The sequence below is a fragment of the Protopterus annectens genome, chromosome 2.part0 (genome assembly GCF_019279795.1).
Source record: "Protopterus annectens isolate FY-2018-M chromosome 2.part0, PAN1.0, whole genome shotgun sequence".
Lineage (NCBI taxonomy): Eukaryota > Metazoa > Chordata > Ceratodontiformes > Protopteridae > Protopterus > Protopterus annectens.
In genome coordinates this window covers 1146361478-1146386941 of record NC_056728.1, presented here as the reverse complement: position 1 = coordinate 1146386941, position 25464 = coordinate 1146361478, and the positions used below count along the sequence as shown (strand labels likewise).

General features: G+C 42.3%; 1 protein-coding gene across 5 annotated transcripts in view; it reads left to right on the top strand.

The window, feature by feature from the left end:
- Nucleotides 1–25464, top strand: part of LOC122793381 (protein transport protein Sec24B-like) — a 2932722-nt gene that overhangs the window by 2022169 nt on the left and 885089 nt on the right. For all 5 annotated transcript variants that reach the window (XM_044061340.1, XM_044061338.1, XM_044061337.1 and 2 more), the window contains one exon: nt 18913–19086. In XM_044061340.1, coding sequence (XP_043917275.1) covers nt 18913–19086 — 174 coding nt within the window. The remainder of the gene's footprint in view (nt 1–18912; nt 19087–25464) is intronic.

The following is a 25464-nucleotide window of genomic DNA, read 5'->3' as shown; positions in this document are numbered from 1 at the left end:
AATATAATTATTGCATTGTAATCCCATATTAAGTTACTGGTTTTATCACTGTTCCTTTCAGAAATCCTGTCTCTGCTTCATTTCCAACGTACTCTCATAGGTTCATAGGTTCATAGGTTCATACTAGGCTATCTGCCCGAGGGCATTTACAAGCCTAGCCCATCGCCTTTAGTATGGGGAACTATACCCATTATTTTTCTGTGCCTCTGTCGAGCAGTGACACTGAGGTAATCCCTGGGGTATATCTCATCCATTGGTCAAGATTTCTCTTGAACAAGGCCAGCGTGCTCTGCCTCACATGTTTTGTTCCACAGCATAGGGAGTCTTTGGGTGATGAATCTATCCCAGGTTTAAGTCTCCCGCCTTGTGGCTCTGATGGATCTAGATTTTTGAGGTGAAGCATATTCATCAAATCTGGGTTTGACATGGCCTTGTATGTTAAGGTCACCTCTGAACTGAATAGAGCTGGAGTTCTTTCAGTCGGGCAGCATAGGACAGATTTTTGAGACCCTTTATCCTTTTGGTGAGGAACTTTTGTGGCCTCTCCAGCTGCTGCAAGTGCAATTCTTCTAGTCAACTCTTGTTTCACAGGTACAGTCTCTCTGTGGTCTTTATTACTAGAAAAACAAGAAGCAGAATCTCCTTCCATTTCGCAGCTTACTTTTTGTTGGACAAATTTTGTATTTCCTCCTTAACATGTACTTCATCAAAAATGATTTTGTTCCTCCAGGGAAGAATACCTTGAAGACAGCTGGGTACAGTAGTTTGAATCTCACACCTGCATCTCGACAATCCCTGAGCTGTGGAATACATTTGCTGCTCTTCTGTCTGCTGTACATTGAGTAATTATTCTCCACAAACACTCTGCTTTCTCACACTTTTTAGTACTTTTTCCTCCTTTCACAATTTTGTCAGAATCAACTTTTCTGCTGGTAGGATTGCATCTTTTGCATTAAAGGGCTAGGTTGCTTTCTTATAGCCAGATTTGGAGAGTACATATGATGTGCCCTTTCAACTGTCATCTCCTCCTGTTGAATACCAGCCCATTTGCTTAGTTATGCTTTCATAAAGTTAGTACAGTCTGTTCCTTCCAACTTTTCAGGTTTTTCCCTACATGCTCTCTAATCTAATTCTATTATTTTTTGAAACATCTCTTCCTGAGCAGTCTCATACTCAGCCAGCCTTTTCTATTTGCATTGCTTTTTGCTGAACAGCTGCAGAACTCTTCCCCAGTCAGTGTTTCTTCCTCACTTTTTGTAGCTGATTTTTTTTCCAAGTCTTCTGTATTTCTTTATTCCTGGCATCCAGGCAGTGCACTTACTAGCCAGTTGCTGAAATGTATACATGAACACAAGTCTATTGGCCTTCTCTGCCATGTTTCTGATTTCACACTGGGAGAGCTAGAAATAAGCTGTTACTCAATGTACAGCCATCGTGGAAGTCCAAAGCAAACTGTGAGATTGTGGTTACTTTCAATATCTAGCCCACAGGCAAAGCAGTTAAGACTTTCAGACCAGGCACTACTTTCCAAGCATATACAGAGGGCATTTGACCTCCAGTTGCTTTCAGCACCATATAATAGGTCTCCCACAGGATATTTCTAGCCATCCTGATGAATGAAGTATGAGTTGAGAAAGCTCACCTTTTATGAGACTTTGCACTTTTCTTTGTCCTGCATGGAAGGATGAGCCACTTCCCTTTTTATATGAGAGGGTTGATACCTTGAGGTCCTGGCATCAGGCCTACTGGTGTCTGCCACAGCTTCTGCCACTTTCAGTTACTTCTGCTACTTTCAGTTACTTCAGGTTTGTCAAGGGGTATGTGACCACCTTGTATAGGATTAGGTCACAGGTGGACCAGTCTTTGATTTTGGGTACAGCTCTTCCACTAAAGAAAAAATATAACTTCACCCCTTCCTTCCTCAGACTTTTAAGACAGATGAAAGATTTGGCTGATTTGACTTAGGTCTGCTCCCCCTTGGTTGCAGTACTACTGTGACCAAGGGGAGGGCAGATCTACATTACAGCCCTACTGGTTAGGAGACCACCCCCAATGATATCACCTTAAAAAAGCTGATAAGAAACCATGTCAAGAGGTGCTAAGGAGTTTGTGTGGCTTCACCAGAGCTACTTGGACTTCTTGTAGCTTGAGGAACCAGCACACATGATAGTACTTTCACTGTCCCAGGCATTCTGAGATGTTTTTGATTCTACTTCCTTGCAGCTGGATTCAAAGCCCCCTGCCACCAAGAAGTCTGGCAGATTTTACATGGTTGATGAATCTGTAAATAGATTTAGAAAATCATATGCTTTATCTGACAGTAGTATCTGTTGATGTCATCACAGCCCAGAACGTACTCCAGGGAATTCTGTTCACTCCCAACTGCTAAGAACAGGGTTCTGGTAGATGTCAAAGCTGAATGGTTTAGTCTACTTAGCTTTCAGAGCAGTTAATGGTTGAACTCCATCATGAAGTACCAAGAGGACATTCTCTGGGAGTTGGAAGACATAACTTTTAGGATGCAAGATGAAGCTGTGAGAGATAGAATTACAAGTATGACCTGAATAGCTGCTGAGGAGGGGAAGCTTGAAATCAAATCGTTTGATGCTATTGATGAGTGTACTAGAGGAGCACAATCAAGTGCAAGTGTTAGAAGGCATGCATAATTCAGAATTCAGGTTTTAACAGAAGATGTCAAGGTGCCCCTTTTCAGGATATTTTCAAGAAAGTAAAAAAGGACAAAGCCAGCAAATGTCAGGCAAACTAGGAGTGGTCATTCCAGAAAGTGACACTTCTGTAGGAGACATTTAAATTTGGAAAAGGTCATATGAAGGAAAATAGAACTGGAGAAGTGTCAAGATAGGAAGATTTACCAACTAAGACACACACTGGGTAGTACTGACTATTTCCTTTTCTAGTTGACTTTATTGTGTAGAGGGATGAAACCTTGAGTACATCACTGACCACCAGCTTTAAATTAGTGGCCCCAGCAATGGAGTAGCCATTGACAGGGGGAGTGAAGAGGCAGTACTCACCCACCTCTTTGAGGGTGCAGAGATGAGGGATGTATAACTGGGAGGCATGTAGCTGCAGTTCTGCCAGTGCATACCTGGAAATATGGAGTAAAGTACATCTTGTAGCAGAGTGTGACAGTTGAGGAGATGATGTGTAAAACCTTGGAGGTGGAGCATAGCCTTGTTTTTTTTCCTATTGCAGTATCCTTAAGATGGTAGTTTACCTTACTAGGTCCAAAGCAATCTTGGAACCAGCACAGAGGATGGTTAACTGTATGCCCATCTGCAGTATGCCAGTCTCTATCCCCAGACAGTCTTCTCTTGCCTCTTGGTGGTTGAAGAGCAGCAGGTAAGCTGAGTGTCTGAGTGAGGGGCATTGCTCATGTGCCAAAGCCGTTTACAATTTTGGATTTGCGTAAGGCAGATCAAAAAAAAGAGTTGACTCTACAATGGAGTCGCACAGAGGAAAATACATTTAAAATGGTAAAGCAGAAGTTGGCACAGGCAACAGTGCTAATAGCTCCCCAGTAAATTACCTTTTGTTTTGCAAGCAGTAGCAGGGAAGGACACATGTTCAGTGGTGGTGGTACAGTCTTGGCCATAAGAGGCATCTCAGGGAATGGACACTAAGTTAAGACAGGTTACTTTTTTGCAGCAGGAAATTGACTCCTGTAGAAGAAGGACATCATACTTGCATTAAACAGCTTTTTGCTATTTACTGAGGAATAAGACAACAGTATCTGACAGTGTTCTAGGGGGTTGTAGTTCAAACTCCGCATTTGACTATCAGAACTTGACTAAATGACAGTGAGAGAAAATCACTAAAGGGGGTTAGTCAGACTGTTTGTTTTTTTGTTTTGTTTTCTAGAATAGATTACTTTCAGTACAAAGAATGTGCAAATACAGACGGGACAAGTGCTACTTATCCAGTTTTATTGGATATGAAGGATGGGAAGTACTACACTGGGTTTGTAATCGTGACATTGCAAAAGGGAAACAAACCAATTATGGTTAAGTTACCAGGATACATGCCAGCACAAAGAGCTGAGGTAGAAACTATAACATGTTTTGTAGCATTTACATCCAGTAAATATTTGCATTGACAGTTCATGAAACAGTGACTGGAATGATTGGATAAATAGGTTATTTTCAGAATGGTAGAACACTATTGTCACCGTTTTAATTACTGTAGTAGCCATAATTTTGTTGATCATAATAACTTGCATGTGTGTTAAACTTTTCTTTAAAAAGACTGTCAGTCAGGTATCGATTGTAACTAATGTAGGAATGAATGTAGGTGGTAAAGTAAGTAACATAACCGATGGACACATGATTTTTCTGTAAGATTCAAAGTTTGATTTATTGAAAATTTTTGGTTTTTCAAAATGGGGGAATTGATAGAATTATGTTTTTGATATCAATATATATTTTTTGTTGTTTTTCATTCACAGTAACAGGAGTTTGGTAATCATAATAACAGTGTGATATTTTAGAAATAGCATGTGACATAGCATCTGCAAGTGCAGAAAAGAAATATGCATTGGCTTAACACAGAATGTTCTTGTGTGGAACAAAACGTATTATACTCCTGAAAAAACATTTTGGCATGCTGAGAACTGGTTTTCTGTGGATGTGCATGGTTAACACAGCAGAAAAAGTTAGACTGATCCTATTATTGAAAGAACACTTATGAAAGAACATTTTGGTCTACTGAAGGAACTGGTTTTCGATGGATCGAGATAAAGATGCAGACAAAGAAGGCTTCAATATAGGAAAAGGAATGTTTTCATCAAGGACAAAGTTTTGAAACTATAAAAGTGGTTGTGGACATTTTTGTAATCTGAGTCAGCTGAGGAAATAGTGTATCTGACAGTGATTCGTGTTATACAGAAAATAATCTCACAGTAGTGCTTCTTCAGCTTGTTTCATTAAGTCTGTCAGCAACTATGAATATACAATTGTACAGTTTGTCTGTGTGATCTGTTGCTGTTATTTCAATGTAACACTGTCCCCTCTCTTTCCTTCTGCTGCCTGTTAAAGAGAGAATGGTTTCAGCTGATGTCATATCAAAGAGTAAGGACTGGCACTTTAAAGGTGCAGACTAGGGTTTATTTCCAAACCTCTCTTGATCAGAATTCTCTCATGGTGTGAGGGGAACCATCTGCTTCAGCTGTGAGCCATAGTAGGTGGCTGCTATTCAATGGATCATTGAATGTAGTACTGAAACATTGAGAGGGAGAAGATTTTCTTCTGACTGCTGTTTCTGGTACCAAAGAAGGATGTCCCATGAAGACAGATTCTGGTCTTATCCTAACAAAACAAAAATTCCAGGGCATGTAAATTTCAAGATGCTCCTTCCGCAAATGGAAAAAGATATCTTGATCTCCACCCTAAACCTGAAGTAAGATTAACTACATATCTGATCCATGTGGAACACAGATACTTCTGATTTGTGGTGGGGAGCAACCACTTTTTAATCTGCATCATTATTGTGTGAACTTTCCACAGCATCAGGAGTAAACCATAGTGTTTAAGTCCAGTTTGTGCCACCTTGACAGTATAGGTAATGTTATACTATCCCCCATGTGTGGGCATCTACCTTACTCAAGGTCCTTCAACAAAGGACATGACCGAGGAAGTTGCCACTAGATTGTTTACACCATCATGTCTGAAGTTTACCGCAAACATTTCCCAGTGCTCCCTACAATTCACAAAAAACTTCCTGAGAACCCTTCTGGATGTAGGGAAAGCACATCTGTTTTTATGCCGAATTCCCATTTTCTAACTGTGGCTCAATTAAAGGAACTGCATGCCAGATAAATTTTGAGAGCACTGTGCCATATGTTGGTGTGTTTCCTAGTGATAACTTTAGCCCACTTTGATACGAGTAAAGTCCAATACTACATGAGAAGTGTTTGGCATTCAGCATCATCACCTGTTGTCTTGAGTCCTTTCTTTTCCGCTCTGAGGAAATAACTTACATGGTGGGTAGCTCATATTAGTCAGTCACCCATAATGCTCCATCATTCTTCACCTAAAGGCAAATTTTCACAAGTGCCTTGTGTTGCTAACCTAGAGCATCTCAGGATGAAATGGCTACTGGGAGTAACATATATACTGGGAGTAACGTATTCAAGAAGAATGTAAATGTGAAGGAACTGATGGCTGTCCTCACTTTAAAGACTCTCTACAGTGATCTCAAACTAGACACACTGAAGGTAGCAGCATGCAACATGACAGGGATGTGGTATGCCAGCAAGGAAAGGAAAATTCACTTTGCACTTCTACTGACTGTGCAGGCTGGTTGTACTTGCTTGGGAGACAGCAACACATCTCTATTTTAATCTTCAATCCTACTACAACCCTTCAAACTAGAATGTCATGGTGGAGAGATGCTCATCAGTCATGCATCAACATCTGTTAGTAGAGCATTCAGTCTCTGGTCTTTAGGGAAAGGAGAAGTCCACTTTGGGATATAATTGCATAAGATGACACCTACCATTTCCTTACTGAACAAATCATTCTTGGTTTTCCACTCTGAAATATCCACTACACACAGCATGCTGTTACCATATTGGGCGGGCACCTTGGTACATGTAAACTGAAAACCCGGTAGTTAACTGCTTTGGGTCCTGTATAGCTTATCCCCCCAAGGATGGTCTCCCAAATGTTTTGAGGTTCTGCAGGAAATCCATCACCTGAAAATCATGTCCAACAAATGAAAAAGTTTTGTATAAGGTGCAGCACCAAGAGAATTTTGTGCATACACTGCCCAGTAGTCACTGTCCTACAATACATAGCAGAAATGTTAGCATTGGGCCTTTTGTGTTCCTTAAGGGTGCAACTTTTGGCCATCTCTGCTTGCATATCCAGGGATCCTATCCTGCCTTGCTTTATTCTGTAGCCAGGTAATTCCTCAAAGGGCTCCTACACACAAGTCCTCCTAGAGTACAGATTCCCCTTCCTTGAGAGCTGAATTGCGTGTGAAAATTCCTGACCCTGACTAAATTCAAAGCAGTAATGTTAGCGTAACTTAAACCTTGCCCTGGAGGACAGCATTCTTGGGATGTATCCAGTCAGCCAGAAAAGCATCTGAACTTAAGGCTTTTATGTGCCCCCATCCCCATGAAGTATTCCATGAAGACAGACTGTGGACTTAACCCCACCTTTATGACAAAATTAGTTTCATCACAGAGCCTCAACTAGTTCTTCAATTGCCACCCTTCTTCCCCATCTTGCAGAACAGGGAAAAAAGATGTTGCTTTCCGTGGCGGTTTTCCGGCAGCTGTTGTACTACATTGACAGAACCAAGCAGCTTAGGAAAGGACCACTTGTTTGTATCCTTCCAACCAAGGAAAGAAAACACACCAGTTAGCAAAACAGACTCCTCTGAAGTGACTGGCCCAATGTTTTAATATGAATCAGCAAACCAAAAAAATAGGCAACCACAGTGAACCCCATCCTTTAGGGGACTAGTCACCAGAGTAGTATTCTTTATCAGCCAAGAGACCTTGTGAGACAGCCACAAGAACATCCTTCCACACTTTATTCAAGCATTATTCCACCATCCTGCAAGGTCTAGTGTAGTTCAAACTTAGAATTCTTTATGTAGCTTTGAGTGCTCATCTTTAGTATGGAATGCTTCCGCAGTAGTGGTTTCTTGCTATGAACATAATTCATTTTTGTGTGTAACGTGACATAGAATATAGTAGATATTCAGGTACAAGATCCCTTACACAGTACAGCTTCCATCCCCATCATCTCTTGTGAAAAGAAACAATGCCTAAATATTCTCACAAGTAAATATAGGGGAACTACAAACCTTACCATAACCCAGGAGGTAGGGCAGGGTTGTTGGTCTTCCTCACTCCATTCCATGCAGACTAGATGAATTACTTAGAACTGGCATAGCCAAACCTGCAAGGGATGCACTGTGAAAATCCCTGCACAATGAAGGGTCACACTGGTGCTTTCCTGCACCAAAATGAATTGAGGAAAATAAACAAGATCAACTCCTTTTATACCAAACATTGTTCTGATTTTGGTAGGGAAGAGATGCATATATGGTAAAATCCAGAGAAGGTTTTGGGGTTTGTCCAGAAGTTAAAATTTGTACCTTCAGGCAAATACTTTGTGTAAGGAATACTACTACTGGAGTGGTGGTTAACTTGAATATGTACTACTGAGTAAGTTGTATACACAGCTGTTCTTTCTAGATTCTTAACAAGTGCAGAGCCACCAGGGATAGTCCCCGATATCACATGTATGTCAGCTACTATTTTAAAACTTGCTGTCTTCTCTCACATCTTTTCCACTTTTTTTTATTTCCATAATCAACAGTTACATCAACTTTTTGGAGCAATTACCGTCTGTACAGCTACCTTTTGCTCCATTATGTAACAGTTTACTGGGTGTTTTTATGCCTTTGAATCTTAAGATGCAGTGTGTATTCTACTATATCTCTGATGTATCTCATTAAGATTCAGCTGCATGTATTGTTTGTGATGCGTTGTACTGTTTTATAGAACAGAATGCTGTGTGTGTCTTTCCACTGAAGCCTTCTTGTCAACATTATATCAGCGTAGCTCAGAAACACAGTAAGTTCTTCCTGAATCCTAAGAATTGTGTACAAAATAAGAGGTGAACTATAACACTAGTTTGGCTTTTTAGTATGTAAAAGACAATGTGTTGTGTATAAAAAATAAAAGAAAATACACATGCTGCCCTAGCCCAAAGGTTCCTAGAATTTATAAACTCAAATGCTATGGAACAACTTGTTACCACTCCCACAAGAGGGAAAACATACTGGACCTGATCATCACCAACATGGGGACACTATGCTCCAGACCTGAAGTGTATCCCTCACTGGTAAGATCAGACCATAAACGAATCTCACTGGATATTCACATCCCGACCCCACCCCCTGCCCAGAAAACCACAGTGAAAAACTTCTCTAAAGCAAATTTCACACTCCTCAAAACCGAGGCGAAATCCTTCAAAGCCCCCGGGCCTGTGGAAAATATGGCCCAGACCGCAGAATCCTTTATAAACGCATTCTATGAACACCTTCAGGAATGCATGGATCATGCAATCCCAAATAAAACCAAGACCCAATCCTCCAAAGGCAGATGTCCTGTCTGGTGGACCCCAGCCATAAACAAACTATACAATAGAAGGAGGAAGCTACTATATGATAGAGCAAAATCCCAAAAAGGGAAGGCATCTCTGATCAGTATTAGCAAAAAACTACGGGCACTCATAAAATCGTCTAAGGCCAGCTTTGAGAGAAAAATTGCACAAGACACTAAGGATAATCACAAGGCTTTCTTTAGTTATGTTAGGAACCTGGGTGGGAATTCCCAGATATGCTCAGAATTAGTCCAAAATGACAAAAATACACCGAACCCACAGACATTGCCAACATCCTAGCTGACAGGTTCAGTGCAAACTTCTCCCCCCTCTCCCCACCAAAGGGCAAATATCTATCCCAACAGAGTGCTGCCCCTGACATCTCAGATGCTCAGGTAAGAGCCGCCTCTCCAAAGCAAAAACACAGCATCAATGTGACCAGATGGGGTCCCAGGCTGCGCCCTACATGAACTCCAAGAAGAGCTAAACCCAAACATAAAACTACTATTCAATCTTAGCCTTACTACAGGATATGTACCCAAAGAGTGGCGTACAGCAACAGTGGTCCCTCTCCACAAAGGTGGTGCCTCAACGGATCCTGGAAACTATCGCCCCATAAGCCTGACTAGCTTGGTCTGCAAAGCTATGGAAAGGATCATCATGGACCTCATAAATAAAGATATTGGGGACCTACAGACACTGGATCCTACCCAGTTTGGCTTTGTTAAGGGCAGATCCTGCCTCTTAAACCTGGTCGATTTCTTTGAAACAGTCACCAAGGCTATTGACGAGGGGAAGGTGGTCCACACAGCCAACCTGGACCTTTCAAAAGCCTTCGATACCATACCCCACTCGGGCATTATAGACAAGCTCACCAGCTTAAATATAAACCCCTATGTCACTAGATGGGTTGCAAACTGGCTCAAGGACAGAACCCACATGGTTAGAATTGCTGGAGCCATGTCAGACTCCAAACCAGTTACAAGTGGCGTCCCACAAGGCTCAGTCCTGGGACCTCTCTTGTTCGGTATATATTTCTCGGCAGTATAGGCCAACACGGAAGGACTGTGGCTGACCAAGTTCGCAGATGACTGCAAACAGGGTGCCATAATCAACTCTCCAGCCGACACAAGCATCCTCCAAAAGGGCCTCGTAGAAACAGACAACTGGTACCAGAGCCATGGCCTCAAGCTAAACACCAAAAAGTGTATAGTCATCCCCTTTGGCAAAAACAGAGTGCCCACAAATTACCACATAGGTGGTAATCCGTTAAGTACAGAAGAAGTCATTAGGGACCTGGGGACCCAAGTTGATAGCAATCTCTCATTTGACAACCACGTGGCCAAAGTGGTTAGAAAAACATTTTATATAGCCCACCTAATCATGAAGGGATTCACATCTAGATCAGGGAGGTCATTGTACCTCTTTACTCATCCCTCATCAGGCCCATAATTGAGTACAATGCCCCTTTTGGGATGTACCTTACCAGACACCTGCAGCAACTGGAAAGACCCCAAAAGTACCTCACCAAGAGGATCAAAGGGCTCAAACAGATGCCATATGCTGCCCGGTTAAAGAAACTCCAGCTTTACTCAGTGGCATACCGCCTGCTCAGAGGCAATCTGTGCCTGACGTATAAAGCCATGTCCAACCCAGAATTAATGGACATGCTGCACCTCAGAAAATCCAAATCCCATCGAGCTACGCTCGAGAGACTTGAACCTCAGCACTGAAATAAATAGGACATGCTGGAGGGACAGATTCATAACCCAGAGGCTCCCTTCACTCTGGAATAAAATCCCAGTCCAGGTTAGGCAGAGTCCCACATTGACTCTCTTCAAGAGGAATCTTGATGAGTGGATGGGAGATCATAGGTTTACCCCGGCTATCACTTCTGTGTCACTGTTAGACAGAGGCACAGTATACTAACCTCAAAAAAAGGCATAGCAAAATTAATTTAAAATGGGTGGCGAAAGCCAAACACACATTGGCTAGGCTTATAAATGCCCTAGGGCAGATAGCCTAGTATGAACCTATGAACCTATGCAACTTCTGTTCTGTGGGTTTTTTCATTTATTAACTTTTTTATATATTTATTTTTCTTTACGTTTACTGGGGTAGTACACTGATCACTAGCCATTTACAGGCACAGTCAAGGTGAAGAAATTCACAAAAAATACTAATTCACAAACGTGGAGTAAAGGGTATGTGCAAAGTCAAGCAGTCAATTGAAAAAGAGAATGTTGTTAAGGGAGAAAAACAAATGTGTAATTTCATTTTGGAAGTAAATATGGGAGATGAGCAATGATGGTTAAGGTGTTTATCTCAGACACAATGTACAGGGTTTGATTCCCACCTTTGGGAGGAAAATTGGCTAAGATTTGAATGTCTGTGTAAGCACAGTGATTGAAAATAAAAGTGATGTATATGAGGAAAGTGATGTGTACAGTAGAAAAGCCCTTGCAGTCAGATTTATGTTAATTTTCTTTTCAGTTCTGCTGTGAAAGTGGGGAACTTATTGTCCCTGTACTCCTTTTATGTGTTATAGTACCCCTTTAACTAAAATTGCCTTGGCTCTGTAGTTGTTTCTGATTCTGTTAAACTTGTTTGTCCCAACTGTCTTTTCCATTTCTGCTTTTTGTTTTGTTAATGAGGTCAGAAATAAGGCTGTACTACCTGGTATAGTGTCTCTGAGTCGCACTTGACAGTGGTATTCTTTTCACTGTTTAATACCCTTTAAAATCTGTAAACTGTAATTGAAATACTTTTTATGTGATCTGAATGTCTCTGTTTTCAAGCAGGAATCACATAAAGTAAGAATTACAGGTATGTTTTTAAATGTTTTGCTAAAGGTGAATCAGTGATTTTTGTAATGTTTTGGAATATGGTTTCTCACTCTGGCTCAGTTTTGCAGTAATTTAGGTAGTATAAACATGGAGATATTTTTCTGTTAAGAATTCAAGCTGGCAGAGTAACTGAATCAGAAGTCTTATTCAGAAAAGTGATTTTTTAGTAACCTTTGATATCCTCCTATTCTCATGTTGCAGTATTCATTACTGTAGGAAGGTTGCTGCCTGCAGCACCAGACATCTGGCCAGTATACCAAAGTCTTTGGAGCAGGGGTACATGCAATATTTGATGTTGGCTATAAAGGTGATGTCTGCACGTACCCACTTCAGAACATTTCTGCCACAGTGATCTTCAGCCAGCTTCGGGAAACAGTTCGCTCATTTGATGGCCGTCCACTACAGATAAGTAACCGTTGTTTTTTGTGGGTTTTTTTTGTTCTCTTATTCCTTAGCTTTTCAGATGTACATATCAACTAGATAGGGAGTGTGTGCTTGTGGAAGACAAATTCTACACAAGGACACACACGAGAAGTGCTTATTTTGTCTAGGGGAGACCCACGACTATACGTCTTGCGACATTTGTAAATCGTTTGTGCCTAAAACCCTTCGCAGCCGTCTGGCTGCTCTCAAACTCTGTCTAGAAAACCATAGATTGCATCTAGCATTAGGTATGGAGGGTGGGGTAGGTACCTCTGATGAGCCGCCTAGGAAGAAGGCCAAAAAAGTTAGGCCCGAAGCCCATGCTGCACCTCAGGAGTCCAGTGAGACTCTTGAGGCAGATGTTAGCCCAGGGTCCCATCGGACACCTGTTTTTCAGTTGGAGCCATAATGGAAGCCAGCCTGAAAGAAACGCTGAGTACATCCGCTGAGGTTGATCAGCCATCAGTCCCTGATGGTGAGAGGGCACCACGGCTTGTAGCGTTGGAAGGGCTTACTCCTGCTCTGCAATCCTCCCAGATGTCGGCTTTTAAATCCACCCATCCTTCAACTCCCCTGAAGAGAAAAAAAAAATAAATCTTACAGAACAGCAGTCTAGCCCTGGATGGGAAATTTTCAAAATCTTTTCCGGGCATTCCAGGCCCTACAAGCACAGGTACCTCCACCTACTGCACAAGCCTTAGAAGAGTCTGAGGAAGAATACTCCTCCTCTGAAGAGTCCCCGACTTACTGCTCTCAAATTGATTCCCCCAAGGACTTCATTACCCCTGAGGAAGAGGACTCTATCAGTCCTGAATCTCCAGGGGAAGAATTTTCTTTTGGCGATACCATCTCTCTCATGAGAGAACACTTCAAATGGCAGGCCTCAGATGTCTCAGAAACGAAAAAGAGGTCTTTTGAATTACTTCAGATGGATCAACCCTCACTATCTGCAGTCCCTCCCTTGCTTCCAGCCTTTCAAGATGCCTTTTTGGCTACTTCACAGGCCCCTGATTTTCAACCCCCAGCTTCTAAGCACCCAGACAGGTTCTGAAAAGTTCCTCAGGATACTCAGTACCTGTTTAAGAACCCCCCTGCAGAACCTGCAGTCATAGCACTCTCAACTGACAAATCCTCCAGGCAACTGCCTTTCTACCTCTTTATTCCCTACTGACAAGGACAGCAAGTTTATGGATAGGCTAGGGAAAAAGGTCTATACTTCTTCCACTCTTGCCATCAGAGCCATAAACTATGAAACCCACATGGCCAGATTTGTTCTAGACACCCTTTCTAAGGTTGTACCCCCTCTTACCTAATGTACCAGACTTGCCTGCCAAGGGCCAATTAAACTCCCTTCTCTCCACTGTCTCACAGGTGACTAGGCAGTCCATTAAGTGGAGTTAAGATGCGGTGGAGGCCTCATCTAAATCTGCAGCTTCAGGCTCTGTATTGTGAAGATATTCTTGGGTGAGGCTACAATCTCTCTCTATGGATGTACAAACCAAGTTGCTGGATGCACCACTAGATAATAAGGCCCTTTTTGGTGAAGCATCTGCAGAACTCCTTAAATTCCTGCAAGAAAAGGGAAATGAGTTGCAAAATTTAAAACCTTTATTGGTTTCACCTATCCCTAGGTATCATAGAAACTACTCTCAAAGGACTACCTTTGTTAGGAGACAATCTTTTCATTCTGCTCCACCACAGGCTCAAGGACGGAGGCAAACATAGCAATCATTCCACTCCTAGACCCCTTCCTCCGGTAGTAATACTCCCTTTCGGAGGCAGCCTGACCAGGACAGAACACCTCAACTGTGACTCAAGCCCACTACTTCTCTCTACCCCTCTGTCCCTTCGTCTCACCCTCTCCTTACCCTCCTGGTGGAAGTTCACCTCAGAAGCCTGGGTCTTCTCCTTAACTCAAAAAGGGTATTTTATGATTTGGTGGGCTCTACCCTCTTCCAGGGGTACCCCAGCCCCCCTCAAGTAAGCTCCATCTTTTCCCTTCTATGCTGGATCAACTTCAAGCCCAGGGCACCATAGAAAGGGTCCCACCACACCAGCTAAACAAAGGAATTGTACTCAAGAATGTTTTTGGTCCCAAGAAAAGGTGGTCCTTGGAGACCAATTCTAGATTTGTCCATACTCTACCTTTATTTCAAGGTTCCCACCTTCAGAATACTCATCTTGCAGCTGCTTTTGCCCCTTATCTCCACCAGGCCTTTATGATATCCCTGGACCTGAAGGACGTGTACCTTCACATTCCTGTTCACCCCTGCTACAGGAAATTCCTGTGTTTCTTGGTAGGTTCCTTACATTTTCAGTTTTCTGCATTATCTTTTGAGCTCTCCACAGCCCCTAGGGTGTTCACAAAGTGTCTAGCACCGATAACTGCCCACTGCAGAACACAGGGCATTCAAATATACCCATATCTAGATGACCTGTTAGTACTTCACTAGGACCATCACACCCTACAACTACAGCATCACCTACTCCTGGTGACCAGAACCCTGGCAGACCTAGGGTTCACTGTGAACCATGAGAAGTACCACCTGACACCTGCAAAAGACCTAGTCTTTCTAGGGTGCAGGATAAGAACCGACAAGATAGCAGCCTTCCTCCCTTGCCAGAAGGTAAAATACCTCCATCTTTACCTTCAGAAGCTTCTCTCACTTCAACACTTTCAGCAGAGAATTCCTGAGAGTCCTGGGGCACATGGCATCCTTGATACCCATGCTCCCTCTGGCAAGGCTGCATATGAGGAAGATCCAGTGGTTACTTAAGACTTGTTGGAGTCAACATTCTTGTCCTCTGGATATCTCCCTCCCCTTACTACCATGCCTGAAAAAAAACGAATGGTGGATTATAGCCATCAATCTCAACCAGGGCATGCCCTTGCAGTTACCTCCACCCCTCACAGCAAATCTTCACAGATGATTCATACCTGGCTTGGGGGCAGTTTTACAACACCAGCAAAAACTATGCTAAGTGCAGGAAGAGTGGTGCCTGCTAAGGCAAAGGGATCACATCAACATCAAGAGAGATGGGGGCCCTTTACTTAGCACTACAGGTCTTCCAACCATCCCTTCTACCAGGCACACGTCTCACACAATATGACTGTCTTGTGGTACATAAACCAGCATGGGGACAAGGTCTTACCCTCTTTGTAGCCTAGCCATACAGATTTGGTCTATTGCCTCATCTTTGCAAATCCACCTTTAAGCAGTTTACATTCCTTCAGCGGAGAATGCTATGGCAGACACTCAGCAGAACTTCTCTCACGAATGGATGCTTCACAGGGAGGTGTTCCTATGTCTTAAACACAAGCGGGGTATTCCTCAGGCAGACTTGTTTGCCTCCTCCCAGAACAGGCAAATGCCTTTGTTTTGTATGAGAGATCCACATCCCCAGGCCTGGAAAGTGGACACCTTCTGCTAGTGACTCCCTTCTGGCTAAGACAGCATTGGTTTCCCCTTCTTCGTTTACTAACCAAGGGCAATCACCACAGGTTACCCTACAGTCTAGAACTACTCACACAAGACAGGGGGTCCCTAATACACCCTCAGGTGAGCAATCTTGGCCTCACTTTATGGGTGATAGAGTTCTGATCCCCTTCAGGCATCTGTACTCAGAGGACATACTCAGTGGTCCTGCAGGAGGCCAAGAAACCCAGTACCAGGAGACATTATGTGGCAAAATGGAAAAGATTCTCCAGGTGGTGTCATAAGAAAAAACAGGACATTTACTCACTCCTGTACCCATGGTCCTTTTTTACTTGTGTGAGCTTCTCCATTCAGTAGTAACATACACTTCTGTTCTTAGGTTCATAGGTTGGTACTGGGCTATCTGCCCGAAGGCATATATTTTCCCAGCCAGGTTGTGCGGTATTCACCGTCCCTTTAGTAGTTCCCTAGACCCTTGTACTAGCAGCTAGTACCCTTGGCCCCTATCTAGTAGTGCTGTTGGTGTGATCCCCAGTGTGAACTTTCTGTTACCTATCCACTCATCAAGGTTCCTCTTGAAGAGTGATAGTGAGGGGCTCTGTCTTATGTTGATCAGGACCCTGTTCCATAGTAAGGGAAGTCTCTGCGAAGGGAATCTATCCCTCCAGCATGTTCTATTCATTGTTGTGTTGAGGTTTATATCCCTAGAGCGTGTAGCTCGAGTAGATTTGGTTTTGCTAAGATGGAGCATGTTCAACAATTCTGGGTTGGACATGGCTCTGTACGTTAGACAGAGATCGCCTCTGAGAAAGCAGTATGCAACAGAGAACAGTCTTAGCTTTTTCAATCATGCTGCATAGGGCAACTGTTTGAGGCCAGTAATCCTCTTGGTTAGGTACCTCTGTGGTCTCTCCAGCTGCTGGAGATTTGTAGCCAGGTACATTCCAATTGGTGCATTGTACTCAATAATGGGTCTGATGAGGGAAGAGTAGAGGGGCACCATTACATCCTTAGATCTTGATGCAAACTTTGTCGTGATCAGATGGGTCACACAGAAGGATTTTCTAACCACTTTGGCAACATGGTTATCAAAGGAAAGCTGACTATCTACTTGGGTCCCTAGATCCCTTATTTCTTCTTCAGATTTCAGGGGATTACCTCCTGTGTTGTAGTTTGCGGGTACTCTGTTTTTCCAAAGGGGATTACTACGCATTTTTTTGCATTTAGCTTGAGACCATGGCTTTGACACCATGCATCAGTCTCATTTAGGCCCTTCTGGAGGATCTCCATGTCGGCAGGAGAGACTATTATAGAACCCAGTTTGCAGTCGTCCGCAAACTTAGTCAGTTAAGGTCAACTTGTCTACCACTTCCACTTGCCTTCCTTTGGGATCTCCTCTGACATACAGATTAGAGGTTAAGCTCTTTTTAAAAGGGGTCCTCCATATCAGACCCCCCCCCCCCCGCAAACCAATGCCTCCTACATTGGACCTGAATTTTGTCCTGGGAAAACTCACTTTACCTCCTTTTGAGCCAGCCCACTCTGCTTCACTGAAGCTATGTACCTGGAAAACAGTAGTGCTGGTGGCCCTCGCTTCCACCAGGAGGATGTCTGAAGTCCAAGCCCTGATGGCCATCCCTCCTTATCTTCCATAAAGGCAGGGTCTCCCTCAGGACTAACCCTTCATGCGTAAGGTGGTTAATGAGCTATCCTTGAATCAAACCATTAACCTTCCTGTCTTCTTCTGTCAACCTCATAATTCCTTTAAAAGAACTCTACATTCCCTAGATGTCCACAGACAACTCTAGTATTATCTGGACAAGACCAAATCCATTAGATTGTCTGACCAGTTATTTGTCTCCTTTCACCCAATGGCCTCGGGGAAGGCAGTTTTAAACAGATCATCTCTTCATGGATATCTAAGGCCATCTCTGCATGCTACTACTTTCATGGCAAAACCCTACCTGAAAGCATGAGGGCTCATTCCACTAGGGCAGCTTCCTCCTCAGCTCCTTTCTTCAAGGAGGTAAACTATGCTTCTACCCTAGAAGCTGCTACATGGTCATCATTCCATACCTTTGCCAGACATTACAAACTAGATTTGGCTTCTAGGGCCAGAAGTGGCTTTGCTAGGTCCATTCTGCATGGTCTAATAGACCTCATACCTAAAACTTTGGCACTCCCCCTACAGTAATGAATACTGCAACATGAGAATAGAAGGACATAGAATAGTTGTGTAAGAACTTACCATAACCTTAGATGTCCTTCTCTTCCATGTTGTAGTATTCAGTCCCATCCTCCTACCCCGTCTTTACCTGTTTAGCCACCTGAGGGGACAAATTTCTCTCCATCTACCAAACCTCAGCATCAGGCATATGCCTCCATGAGATACCCTTTGGCCTGGTATTACATGTGGGTCTAAAAAGCTTCCTCCTTCCTCTTCATTACTTCTAGGGGTACTACTGTATGCGGCAGTCCATTCTGAAGTGGCTACGTGCAGAAGTCACCTTTATAGCCAACATCAGTTTATGGCTCTGACATCAAACGTTGCATGTACGCTCCTAAGACTTTGTTGTACTGGCCGGATGTCCAGTGCTATAGGCAGCAACCTACATATAATAATAAATACTGCAACATGGAAGCGAAGGAAGTCTAAGATTATGGTAAGTGCTTACACAACTATTCTTGGTCTTAAACTGTTAGGCTGTTAATAATTGCAGGCCTTTTCTTAGAATGGATCTTAAAATGTATGTTTTCTTACAGTGTATTTTCTAAAAGTATCTTTTCTTAGAATATATGAATCTTAGAACGTATAAATGTAACTACTCTTTGTGTGTAGATGTAAATAGAAATGTAACCACTCTGTTTAACTGCAACTTAGTATAATGCGATGCAAACAAATAGAGCTCTTCTCCCTGGGCCTCCACTGAAAGTGGGTATTACCCAGTTGGACTTTTCCAGTAAACAAAAATAGATAGATAGATAAATAAATAAATAAATGTTTTTTTTTAAAGTAGGATGTCTGATGCTGGATTCATGATATTTTTTTTCTTATCTTTCCAGGTCTTTCAATACACACATTTCATGGGAACTTTTTTGTACGTTCAACTGACTTGCTGGCCCTTGCCAATATCAATCCTGATTCTGGGTATGCAGTACAGATGTCAGTTGATGAGAGTTTAGCAGACACATCTCTGGCTTGCTTTCAAGCAGCCCTTTTATATACTTCAAGCAAAGGTGAGTTAGCACATATTAATGAAAAACGTAACTGGATTTGAAAGTAACTAAGATACAATGTGTAAATAAATATTTAATGTTTTAGAGCAGCAGTGTATTTTATTTAATTGCTAGCTTGGCAAGTACAATGGTCTGAAGACCTTTAAGTAAATACATGTTTGTCAGATGTTTAATCTTGAATAAATTGTTCTTGAATTATTTTTCTCTGTGGATTATCACAGCTTGTATTTTAATTTGGTGCTTCTTTCATCTTTAATTTGCTTCTCTGATCGTTGCAGTTTTCCTCTGGTTAACAGATTCTTTCAGAGCTTTAATCTGTGGTTGGTAACCTTTTATTTCTTCATAGGTTTTCAATAATTCACTATGATTATACTAGAGTACTGATAAGTGGTATGCATTCCTGTAGTTAAGAGTTCCTTATGCAGAATAGATGTATTGAACTTGATGAAGTGACTACTCTTCACTTTAAGATTTTGTGTTATTACTGTAACTTTGTGCTGCGGTAGCGTTGTCACCTCACAGTAAGACGCTGTCCAGTTCGATTCTCAGCTAGAGCGTCTTCTGCGTGGAGACATGCGTGAATGGGCGTGCCTTCGTTGAAGGTTGTGCGTCAGGGCTGGTAACTCAGCACGTAAAAATCAACTACCAATCATTAGCGGACCGGAGTTCCGCTGTGGCGACCCCTAACCAGGAAAAGCCGAAAGACACAACAACAACAACAACAACAACTGTTGTTAAGTTTGGGAAAGGAATAAATAAGGTGAGGGTGAGGGAAGCTGTTCAGCATAATCATAATGGTTATATTTGTGATTTCTTTTATGCAAGTGACAATGCAGAAATATTGTCGACCATCCCCTGATCCATTGTTATAAAATACTTTCAGTTTTGTCTGATCATTATGGTTTTCTGCCATTCCTGTTTAAAGAATTGTATGCTTTTCTGTGAAGGGCATTATGCCAGTGCAGCAGATGTAATAGCTTGCAGTAATTGCTTGGGACACATTGTTGATACAGCATGTCTTTATCCGCTTTTGCTTTTTGCACAGTTGAAAGCAGAGTAATTGACCTACATCTTCTGTCAGCTAACTAATTTCTTAGTCATATTTGAACTCTTATCCTAGTGTAACATTTCTAGGTTCACTCCAGAATTAGGGACTTGAAAGGAAATAAATCATTTCAAAACTTAACACATGTACTACTTTGATAATTGGAAGAGGCATACAGAAGTAGTTGATTACAATTTGCAAAGGTTCTACATTAGTGATCAAGTAGACATTTGTCATGTATCGATCATAGTCACCTTCATATTTATTCTGAAGCTTCAGTCTTTTGAGATTGTTTTCACTGAGTTTACTTTTACACTTTCATGTCATGATGGGTTTTCATTATATCGATCACTGCTGTAGTAGCTTTAGGTATATGGGATTATATTCTGCCAAGGACAGAACAGCCAGCCAGCTTCCAAAGGTTGGCGTAATGGTTAAGGTGCTTAGTTTACAGACACAAGGTGCAGACTTTGATTCTCACGTGGGTTAATTGGCTAGGCTTAAAATGTCCCACAAGGGCAGTTAGCCTAGTACTAACCTATGAACCAAAGCTTCAGGGCATCTTCCATGTACCCAAACTGTCAAGCAGCTGTAGCAGATCTAACTAAAAACAAGTTTTGCCACCAAGCCCTTCAGAGTTTTACTTTAGTTTAGCGCATTGAAGGTGCCCTGAAGCTCTGGAAACCAGCTTTCTGTTTAATATCCTTGTCAGGATATAACTCGTATAGTCAAGGCTACTGCAGCACTGATCATTCGAACATCTACTGCTATGGTAACTTTGCTTGCACAATTGTACTATATTGGCTGTTTATTTAAAAAAAAGTAGTCATGGCAGTAGTACCCTAGCATGTTTTTCCAAATGTTACATCCTTGCTTAACAATATGGAAATGAACTGCCCTCCTGTGCTGTCAAGACAACGCACCTTATGCAGCACTGTACTCAGAATGGCCCAGGTTATTTCTGTGGATCTATTGTGCCATTCTCCCTTAGACATGATTCTACACGCTTGTAGGTCCAGCTGCTTTAGGAGGTGAACAGTTTCATATTTAAAATTCCTGATTTTTATGGGGTTTTTAAGCTAGAACCCCGGTTGTGATAACATTGGAGTAGCTGGCTTACCCATTTTTGAGGTCCTGCAGTTCACTTTAGGATGAGATTACCCAGAGTTCAAAATGGCTACTCTTCTGCATTCCTTTTCACTTCCTTATTGCTTTGCTTCAGCAGAAAGGAGAAGTTTTCTGACTTCGTAAGTACATTTATGTACACTTACACATGGTGCCAACAAGATACATGATGTTTGCATAGTCTGCTGATTGTCGCCAGTAGCATCCTACAGCTGCTCTGCCCATCCATCCCTGATGCTGCCATTCTTGAATGACTTTATAGTTCTACATTGCTCCAGTCTCCGAGGAGTCCTTTCCACTCATCCACCTCCCTTTCTGTAAACAAATGCCACCTTTTATCTATACCTTTATTTACTTGTCTCATTGCCTGGAAAGCAGGTGGACTAGCCTGTATGGAATCCTTTTCTGCTATTGCTGGTTAACTTGAGAACGGAACATAAAAATTGCGCTGGCATATTATGATGGGAAATATGTTATAGGTACGTATCTACTTAACATAAAATACGTACATACAATGTGTAAAAGCAAATGAGAGGGTAGAAATTGCAAGCTTCAGAAGTTATAATGAAATTGGGGGGGGGGCATGTGCTTCATTGCCCTCAAAAGTAATGTATTTCTTAGGTTTAACATCCAGGGTACCTTTTTAGCTAGGCTTATATAAGCCCTAGGGCCAATAGCCTAGTATCTACCTATAAACCTATGAACATTGGGGACCCTTTTTGATAGCTCACCTGCTGGATGGATATGAAGATGCTTGAGGATGGGTTGTTCTGGATTAATTGAAGGATGGGGTGGTGATGGAGTAGTGCACAGTACAAAAAAGGGAAACCAGTGAGATATCAGACATGAGAAGAAACGTCTCTTGAAGAGATAGAGGAAGAGTGTGGTTAAAGTCTCGGATAAGTACTCTGGTATTAGAAGTACAGGAAGGAGAGGCAATACTGGTGGATCTGTATGGTGAATCAGCTCCTAGACTTGTCAGAGGAGTGAAGTAATTGGCTGGAGAGGAGAATAAAGGCAGTGGGATAAGAAGAAAAGAAATATTTATCTGGAATGTGAAGTAGACTGAGAGAATTGAAGCTGTAGGGTAAGAGGAAGTTCAAGTTGATTGAGGTTGTGGACCATTTACAGTTCTGCCAACTGATGGAGTGTACCAGAAATGACATAATTTTGGATTTGACCTAGTCACCATTCAAAAGCTTCGGTTCCAGGGCTCTGACTCCTTCTCTACTCATAATTCCCTGTGTTTCCTCAAAATTAGATCTTGTTTGCTGTTTGATGTAGAAGGATGTGATCTTCGAAGACACTGACTTTATTAAGAAATAAGTGATTTCTGGTAGTTTTTTTGACCTAACCCTTTTGACTAATTTTCTTAACAAGCTCCCTTTTCTTTAATATAAATTTCCTTAAAATTCACCCCCCCCCCCAAAAAAAAAAGAACTTTTCGTATTTTTTTCTATTGCTCTAGTTACTACTATTTCTGCTATTATTGTTAGGATTTTTTCTAGTTGTTTGCTTTTCTTGGCTTCAAGTGTCTGGGTTGTAGGGTTTTTGTAGCCATTTTTAATCAATGCTGGTGTCTTGTTTCTCTCATGATGTTGGATAAGGTCGCTGGTTTAAAGAAATGTTTGAAGTGCAGCCACAAAATCTCACTGCAGGACCCTCCTGCTTTGTGTGTCTACTGCCTAGGGGTAGCACACTTGGATGCTGACTGTGAGGCATGTGCCTCTTTTGGTGCAAGAGCTCTTCAAGGGTGTTGGGGCAAGTTAGTCCTGAAGAGTCTACTTCTCACCCAATCAGGAACTTCAGCTGTTCTGAAAATCCTTTTACGATCAAGAGAATTGAGGCCTAAGTTATGCAAGGAAGAGAAAGACAAGCCCAGAGAAAAAGAGAAGGAAATAGAAAATGGAAAGCTCCAGAAAACGTCACTGAATCCTACAGAAATCTCATCTGACGCTGAAAACACCAAAGTGCTTGGATCCAGAAATGGCTCTTGACTGTTCTCCAATGCTTCCACCTCTTTTTTTTCACTGGAGCCGGTGAGTCGTATGCTCCACTCTCCCTTCCTGCATGAGAGGCGTTTATCCTAACCACCTTTGGAGGCTTTGTTTTCAAGGTCCATCCATTTGATGGGGAGTCTTACAGAAGTGGGTATCAACAGGATGATGCTGTGGTTCCTTCAGATGCAGATTTAATTTGGAATCCTCCTGGTGCTGTCCCCTTCCGGTGCTTCAGTTACAGGTTATCAATTACAGGTCAGTCTGACCTTACATTGGTATCTCATGTTGCTGTCTGAGCTTTGGATCTGAAGCCCACAGATTCAAGCATTTACAGGTGACCCACATTGGAACTGACAGTCCTTTCCATTTTGACTGAGGCTGTGTGGTATCCCTTGATTCTGTCAGATTGAGACATGTCTTGGAGCTGCAACCCAAGGGTGGGGTTGACTTTGAAGTTTTCAGATCCATCTCCCCCCATCAGTGCTCAGTTGCTTAGCTTCTTTGTCAGCCTCTGAGCTAGGGCGTGTTGGAGCTGAAGATGTCCCTCCTATCGCTTTTTGTTTTTTACTACAGATCAGAATGCTACTTTCGCTCTGATTACATGCTCAGCATTCGAGGCATTTGAAAGGCTTCCCTCCAGACTGGGAAAAGGTGTGTCTGCCATGTTTGGGTCTATCCCAGCCTCCATTGGATACTGCAGTCTGAATCCATACATCCTGGTTGACGGCCTCCTTTGGTCTTTGGGGTTCTTGTCATGCGAGTTCCCAGTCTGATTGCATCCCTTCCCCGGAAGCCCAAATGAGGCACAGTTTTAAGAAACAGACTTGCAAAAGTAGACAGATTCCTGTCCAAAGTCAATCACTGAAGACACAAACTTTGAGGAGGAAGGGTCTCCACAATCGCCTCTAGAAGAAGTCACCTTCAGTGACATTCTTGATCTGAAGAAACTGTGTGGAGATTGGTCCTCCAACATGCCCTCTCATGAGGAGTCTGTGTTTCTCAAGACATTTATTGCTGGCTTATCTTGGGTAGTACCACTTGCTGATGGTCTTATACACCCAGTGGTAGAAGTTATGAAAGGAACCTGATGTTTTGGAGCCAATACCAGAAAAGCTGGAAAAGATTTTGGTTGCCCATAGGAATAAGATGCGCTGAAGCAAGAGTTCCCCATTGGATGCTATGGTTGTTGCAGCAGCCACTAAAAAGGAACTCTGAGCAGAGAAGTTGTGTCCATCCCCTTAACAGGGTGCTCAGGGCTTTGGATAGATTCAGGAAGTGGATGTATGCTTCACCTCACTGAAGTACCTTACCCATGTGATGCATTTTCAGAGGGACTTCATAAAGGAGCTGACCATGTCCCTTTTGGGTAGATTACCCACTGATGTGCAGAAGTCAGTGGAGTCCCAGTTGCCTATCCCAACATATCAGTACGTCTATTCTCTTAAACAGCTGATGGTATGGCCAGAGCAGTGGGCACTGGTATTGCCATCCGCTGACACTCCTGGATGTGCTTATGTGACTTTCTGGAAGGCTTCAAGATGAAAATGGAAGAAATGTTCAACAGGAGCATCCAGGAAGGCAACACCTAGTCTTTTGTTGACATCCATTTTTCCACTGCTCAAAGGACTTTCTAGGACCAAAAGAGAAGTTGTGAACTTAAAGGATTCTGGATCTTTTATTATTTGCATGTAGAAAATAGTTTTTTGACTCAGTTTAAGGACAGTCATTCTTTTCCTCTGTGAAAGGATGGGGTCAAGATGGTCCTGTGGCAGACACCTCTCCAGGGCAGAGGAAAGAGCAACTTTAACAGATTATTCATCAGAGGCAGAAGTGGACTGCCAAATCAAGGGTTTTGCAGGCCTTTCACTGAGGAAACCCCATCAGCACTCCTGAAGAGTTGTCTGACTGCCTCACTGTGGAGGCAGTTGAGGAGTGCTTATCCCTGCACCCTCAAGCCTAGCTGGCCATTATACAAGAGACATGGGTGCCGAGGGTAATAACCAGAGGCTACATTATTCCCTTTATTTCCTCTCCAAGAAAAAGATTCTAGATGTACCATATATGTATTTGTGTGTGTGTATTTATATATATATATATATATATATATATATATATATATATATATATATATATATATATATATATATATATATATATATATATATATAAAATGTATATAATATCAAAAACAGTTGCTAGGGAGGTAAG